The 23,595-nt window shown below is 47.1% G+C and overlaps 2 protein-coding genes across 10 annotated transcripts; one reads left to right on the top strand and one right to left on the bottom strand.

The window, feature by feature from the left end:
- Positions 1–1,179: 1,179 nt before the first annotated feature.
- ANKRD34A (ankyrin repeat domain 34A) lies at positions 1,180–23,049 on the bottom strand. Of its 8 annotated transcripts, none has more exons than XM_072769390.1 (4): positions 22,856–23,049; positions 22,630–22,741; positions 22,218–22,378; positions 1,180–3,752 (listed from the first exon to the last, which is right to left on the bottom strand). In XM_072769390.1, exon 4 carries the CDS (start codon positions 3,634–3,636, stop codon positions 2,074–2,076), a length of 1,563 nt encoding a protein of 520 aa, XP_072625491.1. In that variant the 5' UTR covers positions 3,637–3,752; positions 22,218–22,378; positions 22,630–22,741; positions 22,856–23,049; the 3' UTR covers positions 1,180–2,073. The 8 variants fall into 8 exon arrangements, with proteins under 8 accessions (XP_072625491.1, XP_072625495.1, XP_072625490.1 ...); XM_072769394.1 differs by lacking the exon at positions 22,218–22,378 and adding an exon at positions 4,135–4,198 and having other exon boundaries at positions 22,856–22,993; XM_072769389.1 differs by adding an exon at positions 4,135–4,198 and having other exon boundaries at positions 22,630–22,902.
- On the top strand, positions 2,731–16,370 carry POLR3GL (RNA polymerase III subunit GL). Of its 2 annotated transcripts, XM_072769396.1 has the most exons (10): positions 3,293–3,450; positions 6,532–6,656; positions 11,601–11,639; positions 13,076–13,243; positions 13,554–13,683; positions 14,530–14,598; positions 14,933–14,989; positions 15,259–15,332; positions 15,465–15,578; positions 15,857–16,370. In XM_072769396.1, exons 4-10 carry the CDS (start codon positions 13,118–13,120, stop codon positions 15,941–15,943), a joined length of 657 nt encoding a protein of 218 aa, XP_072625497.1. In that variant the 5' UTR covers positions 3,293–3,450; positions 6,532–6,656; positions 11,601–11,639; positions 13,076–13,117; the 3' UTR covers positions 15,944–16,370. The 2 variants fall into 2 exon arrangements, with proteins under 2 accessions (XP_072625496.1, XP_072625497.1); XM_072769395.1 differs by lacking the exon at positions 11,601–11,639 and having other exon boundaries at positions 2,731–3,450.
- Positions 23,050–23,595: the final 546 nt, after the last annotated feature.

The following is a 23,595-nucleotide window of genomic DNA, read 5'->3' as shown; positions in this document are numbered from 1 at the left end:
GGCTAGATAAATTAACCAAAATTAAAGCTAGAAGATGGCACAGAGGGGTTCAGACATAGGTCTTCTGATTCTCAATGTTTTGATCTTTCTGTTATACTATACGTCATTAGGTAATTTTCTGATTTTACCTATTCTAAATTGGGGGAACCTGTGAGGAGTGGAATGGGTTGCTCCCTTACCTCCCATTAGAGTAAGGGAGAATTGGAATATATGCAGAAACCAGAAAACTAAGAAGTCTAGGGGCAGATTAAAACAGCTACCCTGGGGAATCCCTGGGTGGCTCAGCGGTTTAGTGCCTGCCTTTGGCCCAGGGCGTGATTCTGGAGTCCCGGGATTGAGTCTCACGTCAGGCTCCCAGCATGGAGCCTTCTTCTCCATCCTCTGCCTCTCTTTTTCTCTCTCTATGTCTGTCATAAATAAATAAATCTTTTTAAAAAAAACAGTTACCCTTGTTCATAACCTGTCAGGCTGGGTTCCTCTGATTACTCTTACACAGATACACACTATGCATAATTTGTCAGTTGACCATCATGCCATTTTTACCTAGGTGAGGTTATGCTAGTTTTCTCTCTCTCTTTTCTCACTCTGCAGTGACTCGGGTTGGGGAAATAAAAGCCAGAAGTAAAAAAAAAAAAAAAAAAAAAGACCTGGCTGGCTCAGTCAGAAAATCATGCTACTCTTGATCTCGGGGTTGTGAGTTCAAGAGTTCAAGCCCCACTTTGTGTGTAGAGATTACATAAATAAATAAAAACTTTTTTAAAAGAGTAGAAAAAATGGATGAAATGCACCTGGTGAGATGAAAATTAGAACCCAAAGGAATAACTGGGAATGGTCATGAAATAAGAAACTTGAAAGAGGGATGGAATCTACTCGGGTATATCTGTTGATGGTGGAGAGAGGTAATTTTTGTAGGAAGTACTTTTGTAGAAATCTTAAAGAATTTGAGGATGGACATAGGGGAGACTGGGTCAATGAAAGCCTGTCAAATGCCTTAAAACCTTCAGGACACAGGACACTTATCTTTTCTTCTGCAATCATAGTTGGTCAGTTGGTCCCCCACAAAGGTGGCTGGAACCTCTAAGTATCCCCTAGATCATTATAGCTATAGTTAGCATCACCCTCCCTCCCCATTCCTCACTCCCCACACCCCACACCCTCAGGCAGAAGTGACAAAACACAGACTTCTGAACACATTTATTTGATATGTCAAGTGGAGAGAGGAGTGATTTAAGATTACTCCCCACTTCTACCTGTGGGGGTGTTCATAAGCTCAGACAGACAGAAGAGCAGCATAGAGCCCATGACCCACCCCTGGGAAAATGAGACAACCTGCTGTATTGTTTGGGGGAATGAGGTGGGATTAAAAAGCAGGAAGTTGAGAAGTAAAGCTGAGAGCAAAAAAGACAGCAGCAGAACTGAGGCTGGGAGTTGCTGCAGGAAAATCCCAAGGAGAGTGAAGAAGATATTCTGAAAAGTGGTTAGGGCTGGAAGCAGGGTGTGAACAAGGAGCCAGGCCTGGAGAGAGAAGCAAGACCTACACAACAGGATGGGATATCCAGGAAGGGGGTAGAGTGTGCAAAGTCATGAACGGGCTGTGTTGCAGGGCATACATGGAAAGTAGGGGATTGCTTCTGCAAGAGGGCAAAGAGATTGGAGACTATCCATAGGTAGGGGTTCCCTACTGCTTCTGAACAAGTGCAAGTGACTTTGGGACCCAGTAGGGGCCCTAGCACAAGTGGCCCTGTGTGTGCCATCCCTATGAATGGGTACACAAGTATCCCATATGCATGTGAAGTGACCAGGACATGAATGCACGTGTCTATACGCCCAGTAAAGAGAGTACTTACCCTTCCCTGCGAATAAGAGTACTGTGCTTGTGGACACTTTTTTTACCCATGTGTGCGTGCACCATGCCCAGGAGCACATGCAAGAGACCCCTATGTCCGTGGTGTGTATGTGTGTGTGTGTGTGTGTGTGTGTGTGTGTGAGAGAGAGAGAGAGAGAGAGAGCTGGTTCTGCCACCTGTCCCATCAAGGCCCTGATCCCCCCCCTCCTCGGCTCCTCTCACTCCTCTCAGCGCCCTGGCTCCCCCGGCCCGCCTAGACTCTGGAAGCCCCCTAGCAGGCGGATCTGCTCAGTCTGCATGGAGTGGCGCCTCACCAACTTGCGCTTGGTCCTAGGAGAGCCTGGCGCCCCCGCATGGGGAGGGGCGGGCAGAGAAGGCGCCCGACCTCCGGGTTGGGGGCGAATGTCGGGGATGGGAGGGTGGGGGCTGACGTTGAGCGGGGGCAGGAAACCAGGCCGCGTTTGCGCAATGTGGTCCAGGAGCAACGTCCCCGAGCCCCTCCGCTCCAGCAGCCCGGGACTCCGCCTCCGTCCGCTGAGCGGAGACACAGCCCCGGGCAGACTCTCCTGGGACTGACGCGGGGAGGGAGCCGAGCCCGCTGGAGGGAGGGTCAGCGGGGAGGCGCTGTAGCGGCGGCGCTCCAGGGCCACGCGACTGCACTCCGGCGAGTCGGGGCACATATTCCCGGGGGTGTCGAGCTCCACCGGCTCCATGCGGCTCAGTTTCTGCCTCAGCCCTGAAGGGGGACCAGACTCCTGAGCTTCTGGCGCAGTGTTTCGGCGGGACAGAGGACCCCCACCCGTCACTTTCTCCGCCCACGGGGGCGGGTCCTCCGGGCCCTCAGTGCTGTGACGTCTGGACAGACGGGGTCGACCGGTCAGAGTCAGGCCGTTGAATTCCGCGGTCAGGCGCTCGATCCCCGGCCTCCCTTCAGCGGGCGGGACCGGTTGAGGAGGGGCCACTAGGCCCCAGGGCTCCGAGTTGAGCCTTTTGAGCGGTTTTGGAGGGTGACGGGGCGGTTTGGGTAGCGGCTCAGAAGGGGAGGAGTCATCAGGGGGCTTAGGAAGAGGGAATTCGAACACGTCCCGCTTCTCCTCTTCTTCCTGAGCGCGAGGGGACAGCAACCCCCGTCCTCCTCCTCCTCCTCCCCCTGCCCCTCCTCCTCCTCCTCCTCCTCCTCCTCCTCCTCCTCCTCCTCCTCCTCCTCCTCCTCTTGCAGTCTGCAGTTGGATTTCGGAAGGCGACGTGCAGACCCCGGGGCTAGGAGGAGCGGGAGCGGGGTCCTCCACCCCCGGGGACGGTGGGGAATTGAGATACTGCCGTGTCTTCTTGGTCCCGGAGGGTGAGGTGTCGGTGGTGATGATGATGACCTCCGTGCCCTTGGCCTTACAGGCGTCCAGCAGCGTGGCGAGGGTCTCGCGGTCTCCGCGGTCCAGGGCGTGGACGAGCGCGGAGGCGCCCGCGTGATCGCGCACCGAGGGGTCCGCACCGTGGGCGAGGAGCAGCGAGGCCACGGCGGCGCCCCCACCCCCGGCGCAGGCGTGCATCAGCGCCGTGCGCCCCAGGCGGTCTGCGATGTTGGGGTCCGCGCCTTGCTCCAGGAGGTAGCGTACCATGCGCGCCTTGTTTTGGGGGTCGTCGTAACGGGCCCGACAGGCCGCCATTAGCGCAGTCTCCCCCTGGGCATCACCCTCATTCACGTAGGCGCCTCCCTCCAGAAGCAAACGGGCCAAGCGTAGCTTACCCTGACCCACCGCCCGGAGAAGAGCGTGGCCCTCGGTGTGCAGCATAGCTGCGGCAGGGGCGAGAGCACCAATGGAGCCGGGACTGGGGCCCGCCAAGGCTGTCTAGGGGCGTGGGGGTGGTGGCTGGCGGAGGCCTGGGGGCTCAGTGGCGAAGCCAATCCCTGCGAGAAAGAGAGAGAGAGATTATTGACGGAGTCAGGCAGGGAAACTGAGGCACCAGTGGACGGATACGGCGTGGGGTGATCTCTACGGCACCGGCACACAGCCCTTCCTTTATCTCATGCCTTTGAGCCGCCCCCTCCCCCCAGCGCATGCCTAAGGAGGTGGGAAGGGTGCACCCGCAATGAAGGACGAGCGCGCGTGCAAATGCGTACGTGCACGCGCAGGGATACCGCACCCCCACCCTCACCCCACGGCTTATCAGACCTTTCCAGCATCCCCCTTTTCTTACCCGCACTTGGAATACCCCTTCCTAGGATGCTGAACGCCACCCACCCACACACATGCACCCATACATTCACACACATAATTCCCATTCCTAACCTCTTTTAGGTTGCCACAGCCCCAAAAATTGAGTGGGGGGAGGGAAGCAGCTTGCATTTGGGACCTAAAACGGGTGGGGGGGGGGAGAATTGGGGGTTTCTTTTGCCCCTGCTAGGTTCCCCATCACTCCTTGCTCTTTCCCTCCCAGGCTATGCGCCCAAATAGGTACCTGAATGTCCGCAGCATCTCCGCCGGGCCAGGACTGAGGCCAGGGCCATGGGGCAGCCTGGGTGGCGGAGCTGGGTTCCCGGGGGCCCACATGGCGTGGGGAGGGGCACCCGGATTCCCTTGGTGTCAGTATCTGCGCCCGGGCACCGGATCCTGGTCCCTCCTCCTGGTGCGCCCCGGGCACGGCGCCGGCTCGGGAGGAGAGAAACTGGGGGGGGGGGGGGGGGGCGGAGCTCTGCTTTGCTATTTATAGCCTAGTCTCTGCGGGTGGGGGCGTCGGGCACCAAACCGTTCCCCCACCCATGCAGACATAAAGCCTGAAAACCTAGAGGCTCCAATCCTGACTTCTCTTGCTTAGCCGACCTCCCCTCATCCCCAACAAACCTAAATGTTTTTTATGAGACTCCTCCGCGACCCAGACTGGGACCATCCCAATTCTTCGTTGAGCAGAGCCCCATTCTCCGCGCTGGGTGTGTTTAAGCGCGCCTGTGCGCCAGATCTGACCTGCCACACACAGCACATGGCACACTGTGCAGAGGTGGAGAGAGGCGATTGGGATCCCCAGCCAGGTCCATACTGCGCAGAGAGAAGCAAGAGATCTGGCTGCCTCCTTGCAGTTTACATGTCAGGGAGAGCTGGAGCCAGACACAGCGCCGTACATTCTCACTCTATCTCCCCCAAAACGGAGCACAGCACAGATACACTTGGACCTCAGATCCCTTGTACAGACTTCAGATAAGTATGAGGAGAGTGGATATATGAGGTCATTTTAAGGTATACCATGGGGCATTCCCAGATGCTTTCCTCCCCATATTCTTGGAGGGGAAGAGGGAGAAGGAAAAGGGGGCAGAATCTTGTAACACATCCCTTTCTCATTGCATCTCTTTACATTCAATCTTGCTTAGACTCATTATTTTTCCATGTTGCTTGGAGGTCCTTGTCCAATCACTCCTTAAGTCTTCTCTGCCTATTTGTGGCAATCCTAATTGGTCTCTTCTGCTGCCTGTCTCTGCCTCTCCTAGCCACCTGCCCTGTCTCCATGGTTACCATAGCTTCCATCTGCATATTTTAGGAAGGAGTTTGTCTCCAGCTGGAATGCATGAGGGGAAGTGGAGAATGAGGAAAAACATCCCAAGGATTTGGAAAACTCACCTGAGATAATTGAGACCAGAAGATACTAAAGATACTAAAGACACAAGATACTAAAAATAATGTTCCTGGAGAAGGAGAGGGAGAAATATTGCAGGGAAGCTACCCATTTTTCCTAGCTACCATTTACTAGACACCAACTGTATGCCAAGTACTTCACATACCTTATTTCCAATCCTCACAATATTGTAAGGTAGGAATCTCCTTGTTATAGGTGAAAAAGCTGAGGCTTAGTAAGGTTAAGCAAGTTCTCCAAAGCTTCATAGCTCTGTTTCTGTCCTATTCAAAGACTGGGCACTTGCCACTACACCTACAGCCTTCCAAGTCCAGAGGCTTCACTCCCAGCAACATTTTCTCTGACGTCTGGGATTATTTTCTTGACTAACTCCTACATTTTTATCACCACTCTGAATTATTATTGCTCTGTTTCTGGAGTTGTTTTGTGGGGGTTTGTTATGTGTGGGTGTGAAAGTAGGATTCCTTTCCACCACCACCACCCCCCCATCCACACTTGCCACCGTGCCCCCTTCACCAAGGGCTAGGAGGAGCTGGAAGAAAATAGAAAATGAGGGAAACACTGGGCTTTGTCCTACTTCCCCAACTCTGGTTCTCTGATTCCTAATCCTTCCTTCCCCAAACTTTCCTCCCATCTTCTCGCAGACATGACAGCAACGCACAGGGAAAAAATAAAATTAGAAAAGAAGTATTCATTTGTGGCGCTAGAGGGAAGCAATGTAGGATTAGTAGGGAAGGTCGGAGTCACGGAGGAGAGGCCAGGCTGTGAAGCCCATGTCACAAAAAGGCTGATCCCTAAAGAACCAACAGATCATTTATCTGGGAGCTTCTTCAACAGAGTTCCTCGGTGAGATCTAAGTGTCAGGTTCCCTCTGTGGACTCTCGCTAGCCAGCAGTTCCCCCATTTGAGATGAGTTCGGAAATAACCGACTCCTCGTTGACTTTGCAACCCCATCTGCCATCACGCTGCGCGGGGCTTCCCAAGCCTGGGTTCAGGCTGCCTCTCCCCCTCCCTGCCTCTCTTCGGCTTCAAGTGGGCGGATCTCCCTCCTCGTCTTCTCCTAGATTGGCCGGGAGGACGCACCAATGGGGAGCTCTGAGAGGCGGACCTACAGCGCCACCAGCTAGAGGAAGACCAGCAAATTTCAAGTTGGCTGCGACGTGGGCTCCGCGTGGGGGAGGGGCAGCAGGTAAGGCTTGGTCCTGGGGGCTCTGACCTGGTCCAGTCCCACACCTCCCGAACTAGTTCACCAGGGCCAAGCTGCGAGACAGACAACGCTTTCCGGGAGGCTGCTGGATCCAGCCCCCTCTGGTTTCCTACTCTTCTTCCCTTTCCCTTAAGGGCTCCTATTGCTGTACCGATTATATATACCAGAGAACTGCAGTTTTCTTTCATGCATACAGGAGAGATATTAAAGCACAAAGTGTGGAAGGCTCACCTTGTATTCCTGACTCTTTGCTACGGCATCAGCTTCCCCTGAATCTATTAATAATATTTCCTTGTCTAAGAGTCTGACGAACGCCTGTTACCTATCAAGACTCAGCTGAAATATTACCTCCTACCTGTAGCTTTCCTCGACTGCCTTTTTTCTTCTTTTCCTCCTCCTCCTCTACTTCTTCTCCCCCTCCCCCCCAATAGCCGTTCCCCAGTCTGACAGTAGTATTTACGCATACCTCCATTAGAGCACTTAGTGAGCTCTCTAATGTTTCTGTTCTGAGACTATAAGATTTTGCAGGCAGGTTCTTGTACTTAATAGGAAGTGCCCAATAAAGGTTAATTGAATGGAATTGGTTGGGAAGGCAGAATTTAAACTCCTAACGTAATTGGAGAACAATTAATAAAAGACAATTAAAATGCAATACAGTAATCTAATTAAGATCTCTTAAATTAGTGGTTTGTGATATAATAGCACCCATAGGCCAGAAAAGGGAGAAAGCTAGGAGGACTGGGATGGTAAGGGGAGACTTGATAAATCACAAGGTCTCAAGTGTGGAAGAGCTCTCAGAAATCATGTATTCATTCATTCATTCATTCATTCATTCAACAAATATTTATTGAGCACCTACTGTAACCCAGACACAGCTAGACAGTGGGGATCATAGTGAATCCTCGACTTTAGACATGCATCCTTACTCTGATCAACTATAGTTAGTAAATTGTTACCTCATTTCTATTTTAAAAAGGACTTCCTACCTCAATTTGCAGGTCATTCCATTTTTGATATTTGTTCTTCAATTAATGTCCAAAAAATATTCTAAACAAATATGTAGTCAACGAAATGCATTCCTTACTTTCATTGTAAAAGAGGGAGAGCTGTCCCAGTGGTAGCATTCTTAAAAATAAAGAAAACTATCCCTTTTGGTTTCTGATTAAAGAACTAATATGTATTTTTTCTAGAATATTTGGAAACTATAAAGGTATAAATAAAAATGCCTATTCTAGAAAATTTGGAAACACATAGTATATAAATAAAAATGCCTATTGTTTCATGACCATGATCTAGTGATAATCATTATTATTTTTTAAAGATTTTATTTATTTATTCATGATAGACACACAGAGAGAGGCAGAGACATAGGCAGAGGGAGAAGCAGACTCCATGCAGGGACCCCGACGTGGGACTTGATCCTGAGACTCCAGGATCACGCCATGGGCTGAAGGCAGGCGCTAAACTGCTGAGCCACCCGGGGATCCCTGATAACCATTATTATTACTTTAATATTTATCCTTTCAATTTCTTTTCTGTATACATATGTGTGTGTGTGTATATATATTACATAAGTCAGGCTATACAACAAATACAATTTTATATCATGTTTCCCTCCACTTTATATCGTGAACATTTTTTTGCCTTTAAATATTATTTGAAAAAAAATATTATTTGAAGTCATTTTTCTTTCTATATAATAATCTAAAATGGATATTTGATTTTTTTTTTTTTTACCATTCATTTTTCATTGGCCCATTTAGGTTATTTCAGAAGTTTTGCTACCATGGATAGCTCTATGGAACCATCCTTATATATCTGATTTTATATATGATGATTTCTTTAGGATGGATTATTTTTAAAGTGGGACTATTGGATTAAGGCTATGAACATTTAAAAGGCTGTTGATTCAAATGGCCAAATAGCTCCCCTGAAAGATTGTGTATAAACACAATCCTTCCAATGAGGTATGAGAGTGTCCATCTCAAAAAAACCTGGCAGCCTGATTATTTTTTAAGTCTTTGTCAATTTGGTAGGTGAAGGGCAACCCGGGTGGCTCAGCAGTTTGGCGCCGCCTTCAGCCCAGGGTTTGATCCTGGAGACCAAGGATGGAGTCCCACATCAGGCTCCCTGCATGGGGCCTGCTTCTCCCTCTGCCTGTGTCTCTGCCTCTCTCTCTGTCTCTCATGAATAAATAAATAAAATCTTTAAAAAAAATTTTGGTAGGTGAAGAGCAGTTTTATTAATTACTCTTTTGTCAATTGCCTATTAGTGTCCTTTGCACATTTATTCTATTGGTATGATTTTTTTCATTTGGATTTCCATAAGTTCTCATATAATGAGTATTAACTCTTTGTCTTATTTATCACAAACAGAGCAAATCCTAAGTATTAGAGTGCTCTAGGCTTCAGCTTCTGGATCTCTTCTTTCCTCTGTTCACATCTACCCTGTTAGGCATTCCACCTAGTCTCAGGCCTTGAAATATTTGTATATTGATAACTCCACCAGAATGTAAGCTCCATCTTACATGGGCAAAGCAGTTTTTGTTTTGCTCACTGCTATATCCCTAGCTCTTGGAACAGTGTCTGACATATAACAAGCACCCAGTAAATATTTGTTGAATGAGTTAAGATGTTTTTATTATTATTCCCATTTACAGATGAAGAAACAGATTTAGAGATATTAAATAAACTGCTGGAGGTTGTATAGCTAGGAAATGACAGAATTCAAATTCATGTTCTTTTTTTTTTTTTAAAGATTTATTTATTTATTTATTTATTTATTTATTCATTCATTCATTCATTCATTCATTCATTCAGAGAGAGTGAGAGAGAGGCAGAGACACAGGCAGAAGGAGAAGCAGGCTCCATGCAGGGAGCCTGATGTGGGACTCGATCCGGGACCTCCAGGATCACACCCCGGGCTTCAGGCAGCGCCAAACCGCTGCGCCACCGGGGCTGCCCCAAACTCATGTTCTTAACCACTACATATACTGTCTTTGTATGTTTTGTTGAAGCCTGCTTCTTAGTAATTTCTACCACAATATAGCACAGTCAGTATCATATATATGAGATGTTATTTGGGGGAAAGGCAGTATAAGGGTGAGCTCTAGGGAGGGTTGATGATAAGGAAAAGCTGTTTGGGACCAGATTATAGAAGACCCTAAATATCTCAAGAATTTAGACTCAATCACAATCTTTAATAGAAGAGACACACCGTAGATTCCTGACCCAAGTGAAGTAGAGATGGATGGTTTACAGTTTTCCAACCACCAGTTTATTGTCTCAATTAAATAAAATTTTGTCTTCCTTTTACCCCATGTCCTTGGGTTAGTATCTAGAAGTGGAGTCTTTTCTTGACTCCTTATTGCACCACAATCAAACCAGTTATCATCCCCACTGCTAGACCTGGGTTTGTCAGGTGAAAAGATACCTGAACCAGTTGGTTAGAGTGTCTTTTCCTTTGAAAGGGCCTGAAGACATGCTCATAAATTCTTTCTCCTTCTCTAGTGTTGGTGAAACATCCTTTCTCCCCTAATATGTTCTTTCAATCAGATCACAGTTTAATCTATTAACTAATAGCCATTTTTCCTTACATTTTTTGTTGGACCTAAAACTTTGCAAATTCTTCAGACACACATTTTTCCACTCCCTCCTTCTTCTGATATATATTAATCTCATCTGCTGTTCTGTTGCTATATTTTTAATTATTATTTTTCTCTTATTACAAAAGCAATACCTATTCAGAATAGAAAACAAACTTTAAAATACACAGAACCCCCCAAAAATGCAAAACCCTATGACTTCAAATTAACCAACATTAATTTTCAGTGTGTATCCTTTAAGAACAGCTTTTTTTCATCATAAGTGTGTATGTATGTGTTTGACAAAATAGATGATCTTATACATATTTCTAAATCTTTTTTTTTTTTTCATGAACCAGGGCATTTTGTTGAGCCATATATTTCTTGTTTAGAGTATTTGCTGGATATTAATTGAAGAACAAATATCCAAAAATGGAATAATATGCAAAGTGAGCTAGAGAGCCCTCTTACTAAAGATGTTTAAATTTTTTTTTTTATGATAGTCACAGAGCGAGAGAGAGAGAGAGAGAGAGAGAGGCAGAGACACAGGCTGAGGGAGAAGCAAGCTCCATGCACCGGGAGCCCGACGTGGGACACGATCCCGGGTCTCCAGGATCACGCCCTGGGCCAAAGGCAGGCGCTAAACCGCTGCACCACCCAGGGATCCCAAGACGTTTAAATAGAAACTGGAAAACAACTTACTAAATATGGTTTATCAGAGGAAGGATACATGTCTAGAGTAGAGGATTCACTATGATCTCCATTGTCTAGCATTATGTCTGGCATATAGTAAATGCTCAATAATTATTTGTTGAATGAATGATTACATGATTTCTGAAGCTCTTCCAAACTTGAGACCTTGTAATGCATCAAGCCTCCTCTCACCATCCCAGTCTTCCTAGCTTTCTCCCTTCTCTCATCATATTAAGGGTATGTACCCTTACTAGCAACATAATTTAATATTGTTGATTTTGACCTTGGTCACCTAACTAAAGTAGTGTTTGTTTAGTTTCTCCACTGTAGAGTTAGTTACTCCCCCCTTTCCAAAGCTGAATTAGACAAAATTCCCTATGTATAGCCTACACTTAAAGACTGAAAAGTTGGGATACCTGGGTAGCCCACCGGTTGAACATCTGCCTTCGACCCAGGGCATGATCCTGGATGGAGCCTGCTTCTCCCTCTGCCTGCATTGAGCCTGCTTCTCCCTCTGCCTGTGTCTCAGCCTCTTTCTCTCTCTCTCTCTCTGTCTCTCATGAATAAATAAATAAAATTTTAAAAAGAATAAAAAATAAAAAAAAAATAAAGAGTAGAAAGTTATACTCGTTATACTCTTTCTTTTCAAGGTGGAGTCTACATAATTTATTTGGAATCCTGTACGAGAGGTTTGTCTTTTCTCCCCCATAACTTATTTAATCGCTTATTTATATCAGTATGGACTTGTGGATATTTATATTATACTTTAGGATTATAATCTAATACTACTTTATTTTATTTCATTGTCAAATTCTTCCAGCTTTGGCCATTGGGAGGTCTTTCAGTTGACTTTTGTGCCCCTTTGACATAGCCCCACCAATGTATGCGTGTTGTGGTTTTGAGTACTTCTTTGCTTTCCAGTACCAGAATATGCTTCAGGCTCACCTTATATGTTTCCTTCCCAACCCTAGAATCAGCCATTCCTCCAAGAAGCCCTGATTCCTTTTGTTGGAAAATGGTATTAGAGACCAAGATGTGGGTGCTAGGTGTGCTCTTTGTCACTGGAATATCATTTCTTGGAAGTTTCATTTTCATTTGGTAACTTTACCCTCCATCCTATCTGCTTCTGACTGGCCCCTCAAGGTTGGTGACAAGAAGCAGAGTTCAGTCTAGTAGTAGAAGAAACTTGCAGTTCATCAGAGTTGGTCACTATGGGATGGGCGGCCTTGGGGAAGAATGAACACCCTCTCAATAGAAAATGCCACTGGAATTTGAATGACTAAGAACGTACAGAGTGGAGTACTGCATTGGGAAGGGGTTTAGACTACATACTTCTATCGGTCCCTCCAATTCTAAGATTCTGTGCTTCTCAGTGGTATTTCAAATAATAATAAGTTGATTGTAATGATTCTCTTCACCCCTACCTCCCACCACTGACAGTGAGACTGATGACTGACCTCTCCCTGTGCCCCTACAGTGCCTGGCACACTACCTTTTCCATAGTAGATGCTTAATAAATGTTTTGCTAAATTCACTGCATTAGCTTGAATTGGGGCCCAATTGGGTGTAGAAAGCCAGGGAGAGAAAAAGTTCAAAGATTATATAGAGATATGCAGATGGTGACAAATATCAAATTATCTTGGGGATGGAAGGAAATTTTGTCCAAGGGTCTAATCACTTTCACCTTAAAAAAAAAAAAAAAGATTTATTTATTGGAGAAAGAAAGAAAGAGTGGGGCGGGGGTGGGGGGGGAGAGAGAGAGAGAGAATCCAAGCAGACTCTGCACTGAGTGTGGAGCCAATGCAGGGCTCCATGACCCAGAGATCATGACCCTGAGATCGTGACCCGAGCCAGAATCAAGGAGTCTTAACCAACTGAGCCACTCAGGCATCCCTACTTTTCTTTCTGTTCTACAGTTATACTATATTGCAAATATCTGTCCTGTTGGGATCATATCTCATCCATATCTGTATTTCCAGAAATACCCTCCTTGGTACAATGCCTTCCCCACCAAAATTTGTTGAATTATACTGGCTTTTTGGATCTTAAGGAGAAAAAATTGAGTATCTTGTACCTCCCTGGCTTCCTATCATTCTACTATACTTTTTGTTTTTGTCTTTATCAGGTTTTTCTCACTGGATCACTGAATACCCAGGCCCCCTCCACCATGGCCAGTCGGGGTGGGGGCCGGGGTCGTGGCCGGGGCCAGCTGACCTTCAACATGGAAGCTGTGGGCATTGGGAAGGGCGATGCTCTGCCTCCACCCACCCTGCAGCCTTCTCCACTCTTCCCTGTGAGTGTCTCCCCCACTTGTGTGCCCCTGGCTGACTGTATATGATCCTGGATTCCTCGTGGGCCACTATAAAACTCATCTTGCCTCTTCCTGTCTCTGTGCTTCCAACCCACATGGGATGTTTTCTAGGCAAAGTAGTTTCTTACACTCCCAGCTCCCCAGCTTTCAAAATGCTGTGTTGTTCTCCCCATTTTTCTTTGGCCGTCTGTTCAGTGGGAGCATTGGATTGCATGAGGGGGAGAGACCCTTCTAGGTTTGTACTCTAGTGTTTCACCCCCGCCTGAACTGACCACTGCCCCTGTTTCCTTAGCCCTTGGAGTTCCGCCCCGTGCCTCTGACCTCAGGAGAGGAAGGGGAATATGTCCTGGCACTGAAGCAGGAGCTACGAGGGGCCATGAGGCAGCTCCCCTACTTCATCCGGCCAGCTGTCCCCAAGAGAGGTCAGTTGGAATGTTAGCATCATGTTCTGAGTGCCTTTCATGAGCAGTGTCCTAGACACAGCGCCATGGAGGGCCAGAGAGGCCAGAAGAGGCACAGGAAGCTCACTGTCTAACTGGGGAGATGATAACAATTACCCCTGCCTTTGAAAGGTATTATAGTATTCGTGGTTTGTTCTGAGTCTCACAACAGTCTTAGGATAGTAGGAGGTTAAACATCAGGGTGCTCATTTCATAGGTATAAGTGAGATACATCAACATTTTTAACAGTTTGGATGTTACAAGCACCAAACAATAAGAAGGGAGGCTAATGCTGGGTGTCTGAGAAGCCCTCCTAAGGTCAGCAGGATTATGGAGAGGTCAGGGAGACCAGGAGGGACCAGAGAAGGGGAGTCTCTTAGGAGGCTTGGGATAATGGCTATTCACCAACAAGTGTGCAAGTGCAGTGTTTGAGTATATTGACAAATAGTGCTTTCCAGTTGAAGCCTTAGAAGCTGCAGCTCAGGGGTGAAAGGACTTGCCTGGTAGCCCTATTAACAGAGAGAAAGGGAAGACTGAAACCCTGATCTCTTGCTCTTTAGTATATTTTCCCATGAACCAAACTACCTCTCAGTATGGCTGTGCCTTTGGGTTAAGGGAGAGAACAAAAACATTATAATTTGGGGTGGCAAAGGGACAAGGTAGAAGAGTGTTGAAGATCCTCCCTGAAGCTGACCACCTGGGCTCTGGGTTTGGGGTGAAGGAACAGACAATGCATGCTGAGTATTGAGAGGGCTGGGCCCTTAGGAACAACCCTGTTCTAGGGCTCTGAAAGGATAAAACTTTGACCCTTGGCCTCTAACCCCTCAGATGTGGAGCGTTACTCAGACAAATATCAGATGTCAGGGCCGATTGACAATGCCATTGATTGGAACCCTGGTAAGTGATGGCCCTTTCATTGACTGCCTTTTGGCTGCCAAAAGCCACCAACCCATTCACCTTTCTCTGTCCACCTCCTCCTCCCCCACTCTACTCAGTATTTATAAACTGGAGTCCTAGTTATACTACAAAACACTCTCAGACTCTACCTGAAAATCTATGAAATAGCCCCTCTTCCCTGGAGGCATCCAAACCACAGTTTTGTTCTCAGTAACTTTGACCCGACCCCTTCCTTCCTCACCATCATCCTGACTCTTACCTTTCTTTAAAACCAATTATTCATAGGAGACCCCAGGCAGGGTCTTTCTGACTTTTATGTCCCCACTGTTCCCAGATTGGCGACGTTTACCTCGGGAGCTAAAGATCCGAGTGCGGAAGCTACAGAAGGAACGTGAGTATATCTGGGAAAAGGAGGCAGAGGAGAGATTTCCTTCATCAGCTGGAGGGCAGAGGCTGTCTGTGGTCTTGCCTGCCCTCCCAGTTTCTAACCGGTTCCACCCAGTATTGTAGCTGGATGCCATGGTGGCCACATGAGGGCAGCAGAGTGACATTGTCTCTGCAAGAGCTTTCTAATAAGCTCTAATAAGCTAAAAAAGAAGTTTGCTAAAAAAGAAAAAAAGAAGTTTGTTCTAATGGTTCACCTTTTGATTCTTTGGCCAGGGACCACCATCCTAATCCCCAAGAGGCCCCCTAAGAACACAGAAGATAAGGAAGAAACAATACAGAAACTGGAGGTAAGGGGGAAGTGTGCGTAGAGACCACCTGGACCCCAGTCCCATTTCCTGCCCTTTGGCCCATGTGTGCCTCACTCTTTTCCCTCCTCTGAGCTGCGTCTGAGTTTCTCCTTCTATTCATCTCCATGTAAGACCCTGGAGAAGAAGGAGGAAGAAGTGACTTCAGAGGAAGATGAGGAAAAAGAAGAAGAAGAAGAGAAGGAAGAGGAAGAAGAAGAGGAGTATGATGAAGAAGAACATGAAGAGGTGAAAGCGCTCTCCTTCCACCTTTAGGTCCCCTCTCTTCCTCATAAGCTCTGTGGGTCTCAACTCGGTCCTCCAGGGTTGTTCTCTCTAGAGGGTAGGAGAGCCAAAGGACATGTGCTATAGAGAATAGTGGCCTCCACTTCATGTGTCCCTAGGTTCTTCTAAAGAAGAAACTGTATAAGAAGGGACTTCCCAGGCCTGGGATGGTTTCTTGGGGAGGGGGGGAAGGAGAAGGCCCAAAGCATGCCTGACTTTGATTCCTTTTTGTTCTGTTTCAGGAAACTGATTACATCATGTCGTATTTTGACAATGGAGAGGACTTTGGGGGTGACAGTGATGACAATATGGATGAGGCTATATACTGAAGAAGGACCCTGAATGATACCCTGGACCTTCGGCTCTTTCTTGATTTAAGATAGAGAGAGTAACTGTGCCTATTATTTGGCTTTATGGACAGGCAAAGCATTTGCTTAGAGTCCAGAGAAACTCTTTGGCCCTGGAGACAGAAGTGAAAAATGATGACGGATAGCTCTCTTTTCTACTCTTCCTCTCCCTCCACCCTTGTGTCACCTCTCTTAGCTTGGGAAAAGGGCAAAAGACCAATGTCTGAATTGTATGAAAGAAAGAAGGGTCGAAAGAAACGAGTTGTTAGAGCTGAAACAGCTGTACGTGTGTCCCCACCCACTTTTTTTTCCCCAGCCACTTTTTTATAGTGAAAGATCATTGAGGGTGTGTGCAGTTAGGAGGCGTAAGGCCAGTTTTATATTTTTAAATAAAATGTTTTTATCTGTCTCTCTGTCCAGGGTGAGGCCTGGTGGGCGAGGCCTTGAGGGAAACGAAGGTTGCCTAGCTAGGCCATTCTTTCCTTATCCATCAGAGTCCAGTGTGACACACTGGGGGGTGCAGCTTTCCTGTCCTTTACCCCTGCCCTCCCACTCCCATGTAGGACACTCCCAATCTAGCCCTGCCAGGGAATATTCAGGAACTCATCGCTGAGGCTGTGCAGAGTGAGTAGGAGAGAATAGCCTCATGCCCTGAAGACCCGCTGGCTTCTGAGCCCCTGGTCCTCAGGCCATGGGACACAATTGTCTCTTTCCATATGTGGACACGGCCCTCTCTTTCCCACACTTGACCTTGATCTTGTCCTTGTTTACAAGGAAAGATTACAGCTATTTTTGTGAGAGTCAAGAAAGCCAGGTGCAGGGAGGGAGGAGGGAAGAGGTGCTGATTCTTCCTCAGCACACACCCTCTTCCAGGCATGGGGGATTCCACATTGAAAGATAGGTCTCTGAAAAGGGAATCCCCATTCTCTACTTCCAGAAGCTGCTTTATGGCTGACTTGCAGCTTCTCTTTTGGTTCTTCCTTTGTGGAATTTAGTTAGCCTTTCCTACTGCCTTCTTGGGGTAGAGGGGTAGGCGGTATTACTTTACAGGAAGTAAGGAGGGTGGGGAGGAGGGGAGTGACTTAGGGACACTCATAGCTCTGAGAGATGCTTTCTCGCCCACACAGCTCTCCCTGGGGTGAGGTCACTTCCCTACGCTCTGATTGGCTTCCTATGAAGCCCTCGATGAGCTGATTGGTTGCAGCCACTTGACATGCAACAGTCACGGGCGAGCTGCGTGTCCAGAATAGGGACTGAATAACGAGGCAGGCACCGAAAGCTGGTATGCTGTCATAGCGACCCTTCTAAACAGTTGAAAGTCCTAAAGAGGGGATGCAAGAGAACCTTCAAGAAATTTTCCAACCATATTCAGGCAGGCAAACTGAATCTTCAGCTTCAAGTGATAGAGATTGGCAATGTCATGCTAGATATTTCTGACCCCATTGTAAAAAATGGATAGAGGCTGTGACTCCATTGAGGGAAAGCACCTTGAAACCCTGGTGTGGCCATGGTAATAGATGTTAAGGTAGAGGCAGCCAAGAGAACAGAGGAGGAAGCCGGCATTGAAAGAGAACATTCCAGAGTTACTGAGCAATTTGCAGTGATCTGTGTGTTTCCTTTTCTAGCTCTCCAAGGTGCTGGGTGAGTGGAATGGTGGGGGAGGGACCAAGGGACCTGTTACACTTTAGCCTGTGACTGTGGCTGTGGAGAAGTCAGCAAGAAACAAATGTAAAAGACACTGAAAAATCTCCTTTTGCCTCCTGTCCTCCTCCTCCACATATACCAGTCCTAACCTAACCAGCTATCTCTGTGTCCATGTTGGGGGCACAGCCATCCCCCCAAATCGCACCTATTGCCAACCTGAGACTTTAAAAGAGTGGATACAAGATTCTAAACAGTAGAGGAGGATGGGAACACACTCCTGCTCCCACCTCTACATACACATGCATCTTTTCCCCTTGAAAAGGGAGAAAGGAGGGCAAAGGTGAGAGTGACCACTTGGGTTCAGTTGTACTGCCTCAAAAACAAAGTGGCAAAAAGATCAGACCATTCTTGGATTCTTTCCTATCTGGCATCCTGCCACTCTTGGCAGGTGACCTTGCTGAACAAAGCCAGAGACATGGGATCTAGCAACTTCCCCAGATTCCAGAACTGTTCCAAGCATAGCTAGATTGTTTCCATTGACCTCTCCCCTACTTTCCATAGGTTCCCTGAGCAGGCTGAGGCTGAAGTCTAAGGTCTAGTAACCAATCACAAGTGCTTATATCCCAGGAAGACCACCTGAGAGGTTAAAGGTTGAGCATCTGTTTGCAAACATTTAGAGAGGACTGCACAGTGCTTGCTCAGCCCTGTGCTACCCCCTTGCCTGCTAGGGCCTGCTTTATGTTGAACAGATTGCTCCCATACCCACAGCCAGGCCCATGCTGGCCTCCGGCTGAGGGGGGTTCTCTGGCAAGAATCCTACCCTTCACTACCCTATGTTCCATCCATAACTTCTGGTCCCCTCCTACCTTGGGCAGGAAGCTTTAGAGTTGGGGTCTGCAAACTCCACAGGAACCCAAGTGAGGTGAAGGAGGGCTGAATGGAAAACCTGGATGCAACATGTTGTTGAGAAGATTGGGAATGGAGACCCAAGAAAATTGGAAGGTCAGATATCAGGTAGATAGGGCCCCTGTGGTGTAGTGAGGAAAAGACACTTATTTCCCTCAATTCACTTTTATTGCTATTTGAACTTTGAAAGGAAGGAAGGGTGGCCTATAGGCATAGGCTGGTTGAGATTAAGCCAAAGGGAAGGGCTGCTGTCTCAACTGAGCAAAGCAGTAGTTATGGTCATATGTTTATGGAGTTATGGTTTATGGGATTTCACCATTCCACAGCCTTGTGCCTTGGGAAAGTCACCACAAGTCTGCAGGCCTCACGCATGGGACAGAATTTGGATTAGAGATCCACTATGAATCCTTCAAAGCGATGCCGATCCACCTGCCAGAGTCTAAATGGTTTTGAGAACAAAGGTCAGGATGTGTCCAGCTCTTGCTGAGCTCATTCCATTCTCTGGATTTCCCCACCTATTTTCAGCTTGGGCAAGCTAAACATACCTCAGGCATCTAGCCAGTCCTTTCCAAGAAACTGCCTCAGCCCCAGTAGCAGGAGGATCAGCAATTCTATCAACTATTGAGGGAGGTGATAACCCCTGCAGGAGAGTTCAAGGTCACAGTCTGCAAGTCAGGACTCAAATCAAACCATTTGATGGAGAAATTTCTGAATGAGGAAGGGGATAGTGGGGGCAGGGCTTCTTTATCTCTAGGCATTTTGCAAGTCTGGCCAGAGGACAGAGAAGAGAAATGAGCTAGACAGGAATAGCTCAGTTAGCTAATTGGGCCAGACAAGTATAACCCCTTCTCCAGTGACCTTTCCCCTACTGAGCCCCACTATCTCCTCAAGGTCATTTGGGATCAGAATGCTGAAAATAAGAAGTTCTAGTATCACCTCAGAAAGCCCTTTGCTGGGATCCCTGGGTGGCGCAGCGGTTTGGCGCCTGCCTTTGGCCCAGGGTGCGATCCTGGAGACCTGGGATCGAATCCCATATCAGGCTCCTGATGCATGGAGCCTGCTTCTCCCTCTGCCTGTGTCTCTGCCTCTCTCTCTCTCTGTGACTATCATAAGTAAATAAATAAAAATTAAAAAAAAAAAAAGCCCTTTGCTTTATCTCCAACAGAACTTAATTTGCTGTTTTGTGTCTTAAAGGGAAGGAAGGTTCTCCTGGCCAGCCTAAGGGGACTCAGTGGGAAGACAGTGATCGGCTCAAACTGCAGGACCTGAGAGGCTAAGGCCCAAGACTTTTAAGACCTTTTTAAGGAGCAAGGGTCCTCAGACCCAGGCCTGACCAATGCAGGGAGAGGCTGTGTCCCCACGATCTCTGAGTCTGGGACTATTCCCTATTCTCAAAGCCCTCCTTCCTAGATCCTCAGCTATGAACCAAGCTTCCCAAAATTTGGACCCCCGCCTCTCCCTGAATCTTCCCCATCCTGTGAGTCCATCTTTCTTGGTATAAAATGGTCAAGGGAAAACATCCAAATCCTGTCTTTGACCTTCTTTGTTACATTCAGGGCAGCATTGATAGTACTAGAAGAGGAGGGAGATTAGTTAGACCTGTCTTCACCTTACCAATGAGGGTGGTCATGGTGAGGGATAAACTCACCCAAGTCAGGGACACAGATCTGGAGTATTCCCTATCTTGGGGAGAGAAAAGATGAAACCCCATTTGGACAGGGAAAGAAGCCTGGGACTCATCTTCCTTCTGCTCCTCTATGGCGGGAGATGTAGCCATTCTGGAAAGGAGAGTCCCTCATCTAAGGAGGGCAAGGTAACTCTTTTACTTCATTTTTCTGAGGCACTGGATGGTAAGAGGAAGTAAAACAAAGATGGGCTCAGTGGGAGAAAGGGTAAATGCTGAGCAGCCCTTTTCTCAGCCTTCCACTTCCTGTCCCCAAGCCTCTCTCCTGGCCCTTAAACAATCTTTTCCATCTGACCATACTTGGCTGCTCTTGGCCCCTCACCTCTCCCTTACTTGGCCTGGCTCCTGTTTTGAGACTTGCTTTTCTCTGTGAGCTACCACTCTAACACCTGTCCAGAGACATCAGGGATGTCTACAAACTTCCAGAGGCTGGACTAGGCCTGGTCAGGAGGTGGAACTTAGGGCCAGAAAGAGCTTATCACTCAGTCTTATTGTCTTTTATATTCTTTTCCTCTTGTTGACTCTCTTGCTCCATGTCTGTCTTTCCATGTCTCTCTTTGCTTCCTGCTTAACTTGGGTTATTTATGGGTGATGCGGTGAGAAATATTTGGAGTTGCAGAATACACACAGTACATCTTCCAGGCTGGCAATTTTACTTTTAAGATTTGGTGGAGGAAGATAAAATTATTATGTTAAACTACACAAATATAGTGTATGTTATTAATTGAAAGGTGCACTCTTTATACATAAAATAGGTACTTCAACAACATTTTAAGCTTCTGACAGGCTACTTTGAGGGTTCCAGAAGCTCTGAGGGAAATGGTTCATTCTCCCTAATCTTAGGGGTCCCCTCAGAGGAAATATTTGAGAAGCTCTACGTAGAGGTAAGAACTTAAGAGAAACCTAAATACCACATACAGGAGTCAGGCAGGTATAAAAGGGTAAAGCAGGTGAGTTTGAAACAACAGGGAGTGTGAGACAACAAACTGGCAAATGAGAGCCTGTCTGGTCCCTTTGGCTCTCTTGGGTGGACGCCATGAAGGAATGCAGGCTGCTTTTTAAGAGAGGCCAGAACAGTAGAGTTTGGTGAAATCTGGTTTTGAAATGTTTACCACTAATTCAAATTTTTAGAAAGAAACTGTATAGGTTTCTAAATCTTTTTTTTTTAATTTTTTATTTATTTATGATAGTCACAGAGAGAGAGAGAGGCAGAGACATAGGTAGAGGGAGAAGCAGGCTCCATGCACCAGGAGCCCGACGTGGGAATTGATCCCGGGTCTCCAGAATCACGCCCTGGGCCAAAGGCAGGCGCCAAACCGCTGCACCACCCAGGGATCCCGCTGTACAGGTTTCTAAATGTCTGCAAGCTGATTCCACCAATGACCCTCTGGTTTGCTGCCCCTGATCTCAACTAATATTTCTTCTACTTTTATATGAGGCTCATCTTAGCTTTCAAGATCTCAAATTCTGTTCCCAAGGGTTCCAGAGCAGTGAGGTGTGTGAAGTTGCAAGGGAGTTCGGAGCTCTCCTACAGGGTAGCTTGAAGAACTAGGGCTGAAGAGAAGTCTCTTGGTACCACTAGCAGACTTCTTTCTTCAAGAGAAGCAAGGCAGCCATTGGCCACAGACTGACCACCCTTTCCTTGATCTACAGGGATATGGTGCTAAAAACATTTTGGGGTCTTGCACAGAAAGCAAAGTTTCCTTAGAGTTGGAAGGTATGACATGCAAGAAAAACCACGAATGGAGTGAAATTGGAGAAGGAGAGACAAAGGAGACAAAGGAAGGATTCATTTTGAATGGGGCAGAGGAAAGAGGAAGTCAGAATTTAGACAGGTGAAGTAGAGAGGGAGGGTCTTCAGCCACAGAACCATATAAGGGAAACATAGTTCTCACGCCCCTGGCCCCCACCTCACCTCCCAGCAACTGAAATCCTTCCTCTGTCCATCTGTCCAGAAAGTTAAAAATATCCAAGCTGGGCACCTGGCCAAGCCCGGACATTTCCAAGAACCTGTTTACTGACCATTTGATTGACTTAGAGAGGTAGTTAGCAGCTCCATCACCTCAATGAAGAATGAGAGTGGACCTTGCTTGACATCCCAGGACTCAAGGCACATGAGAGTCAAAATCCTGGACCCTTGCTCTTTCTGTTCTCCTCTTCCCAGTCGCTTCCGTTGCGACTGACTGGAAGATGGAGATGACCAATCAACTGGGAGTCAAAAATTCCAGCCTTCAAAGCCTGTTCATTCTTTTCTCCTTACAGAAGGGGCCCAGGAAAGAATACAGCAGGGTCAAGCCAAGGGAAAGGTCAAGACAAGACAGAAATAGCCTAAACAGGCTAAATTGGGCCTCAACAGAGGGCTCACCTCCACTAGCTTTTGTGCCACTCACTCTAGTCCATCTAAGGAAAAAAAAAATTGAATGGGATGCATTACCTTCAAATAAGGAGTCTGAGAGTTCTTTGTTGTGTCACATTGTTTGCGCAGCACTCTCTGTTCCTCAGTTTATGACTCTAAATGGTGGGAAGCTTTCCTCCGAAGTTGTATACTGAAAAGTTAAGAAAGCTCAGTTAATTTCCAGAAGGTGACAGGGTTAATCCAGAGGCTGGTGAAGCATTCCCCGAGTATGAGAGAGAAAACTCTAGTATTCCCTGAGCTCTACCATGAGGTGCTGGGAGTGTGTAGAGGGCCTGTCCTGGTCTGGAGATGGGAGTCCCAACCTCTTCCCTACCACAATTAACTCCAGGCTGAGTCAGCTTCCATACATGGACTTCTTCTCATGCTGTTTTGTTCCCTTAACACGGGAAGGGAATCAAGAGGAGCAAAGAGAGAATGGCCTTACTTCTGCTAGGTCACAGAAAAAGAACAATTTTGGAGACATGCCTGGAACTGAACTAAGGTGGTAGTGGATACACCTCTTCTTTTATTTTAAATAGCAAGCACTGGTTTGCCATTGTTCTAACACTTCACATTTATTTTTATTTTTTTTATTTTTTTATTTTTTATTTTTTTTAAGATTTTTATTTATTTATGATAGTCACACAGAGAGAGAGAGAGAGGCAGAGACATAGGCAGAGGGAGAAGCAGGCTCCATGCACCGGGAGCCTGACGTGGGATTCGATCCCGGGTCTCCAGGATCACGCCCTGGGCCAAAGGCAGGCGCTAAACCACTGCACCACCCAGGGATCCCTTCACATTTATTTTTAAAACCCTCACAACAATCTTCTTTATTTATTTTTTAAGATTTTATTTATTTATTCACGAGAGACACAGAGAGAGGCAGAGAGAGAAGCAGGCTTCCTGAGAGGAGCCTGATGTGGGATTCAACCCCAGGACCCCAGGATCAGGGCCTGAATGAAGGGCAGACACTGAACCACTGAGCCATCCAGGTACCTACAACAA

Source organism: Canis lupus, chromosome 12 (assembly GCF_048164855.1).
Source record: "Canis lupus baileyi chromosome 12, mCanLup2.hap1, whole genome shotgun sequence".
Lineage (NCBI taxonomy): Eukaryota > Metazoa > Chordata > Mammalia > Carnivora > Canidae > Canis > Canis lupus.
The sequence above is the reverse complement of the archived record's forward strand: the minus strand, read 5'-3'. Positions and strand labels throughout refer to the sequence as shown.

What these genes read in the sequence shown, in the direction of transcription:
- ANKRD34A (XM_072769390.1), bottom strand. Translation starts at nt 3,636, where the DNA reads ATGCTGCACACCGAGGGCCACGCTCTTCTCCGGGCGGTGGGTCAGGGT.
- POLR3GL (XM_072769395.1), top strand. Translation starts at nt 13,118, where the DNA reads ATGGCCAGTCGGGGTGGGGGCCGGGGTCGTGGCCGGGGCCAGCTGACC. An exon ending in GCCAGCTGTCCCCAAGAGAG is followed by an intron (nt 13,684 to 14,529) that starts GTCAGTTGGAAT and finishes CTAACCCCTCAG; the next exon opens with ATGTGGAGCGTTACTCAGAC. An exon ending in ATGAAGAAGAACATGAAGAG is followed by an intron (nt 15,579 to 15,856) that starts GTGAAAGCGCTC and finishes GTTCTGTTTCAG; the next exon opens with GAAACTGATTACATCATGTC.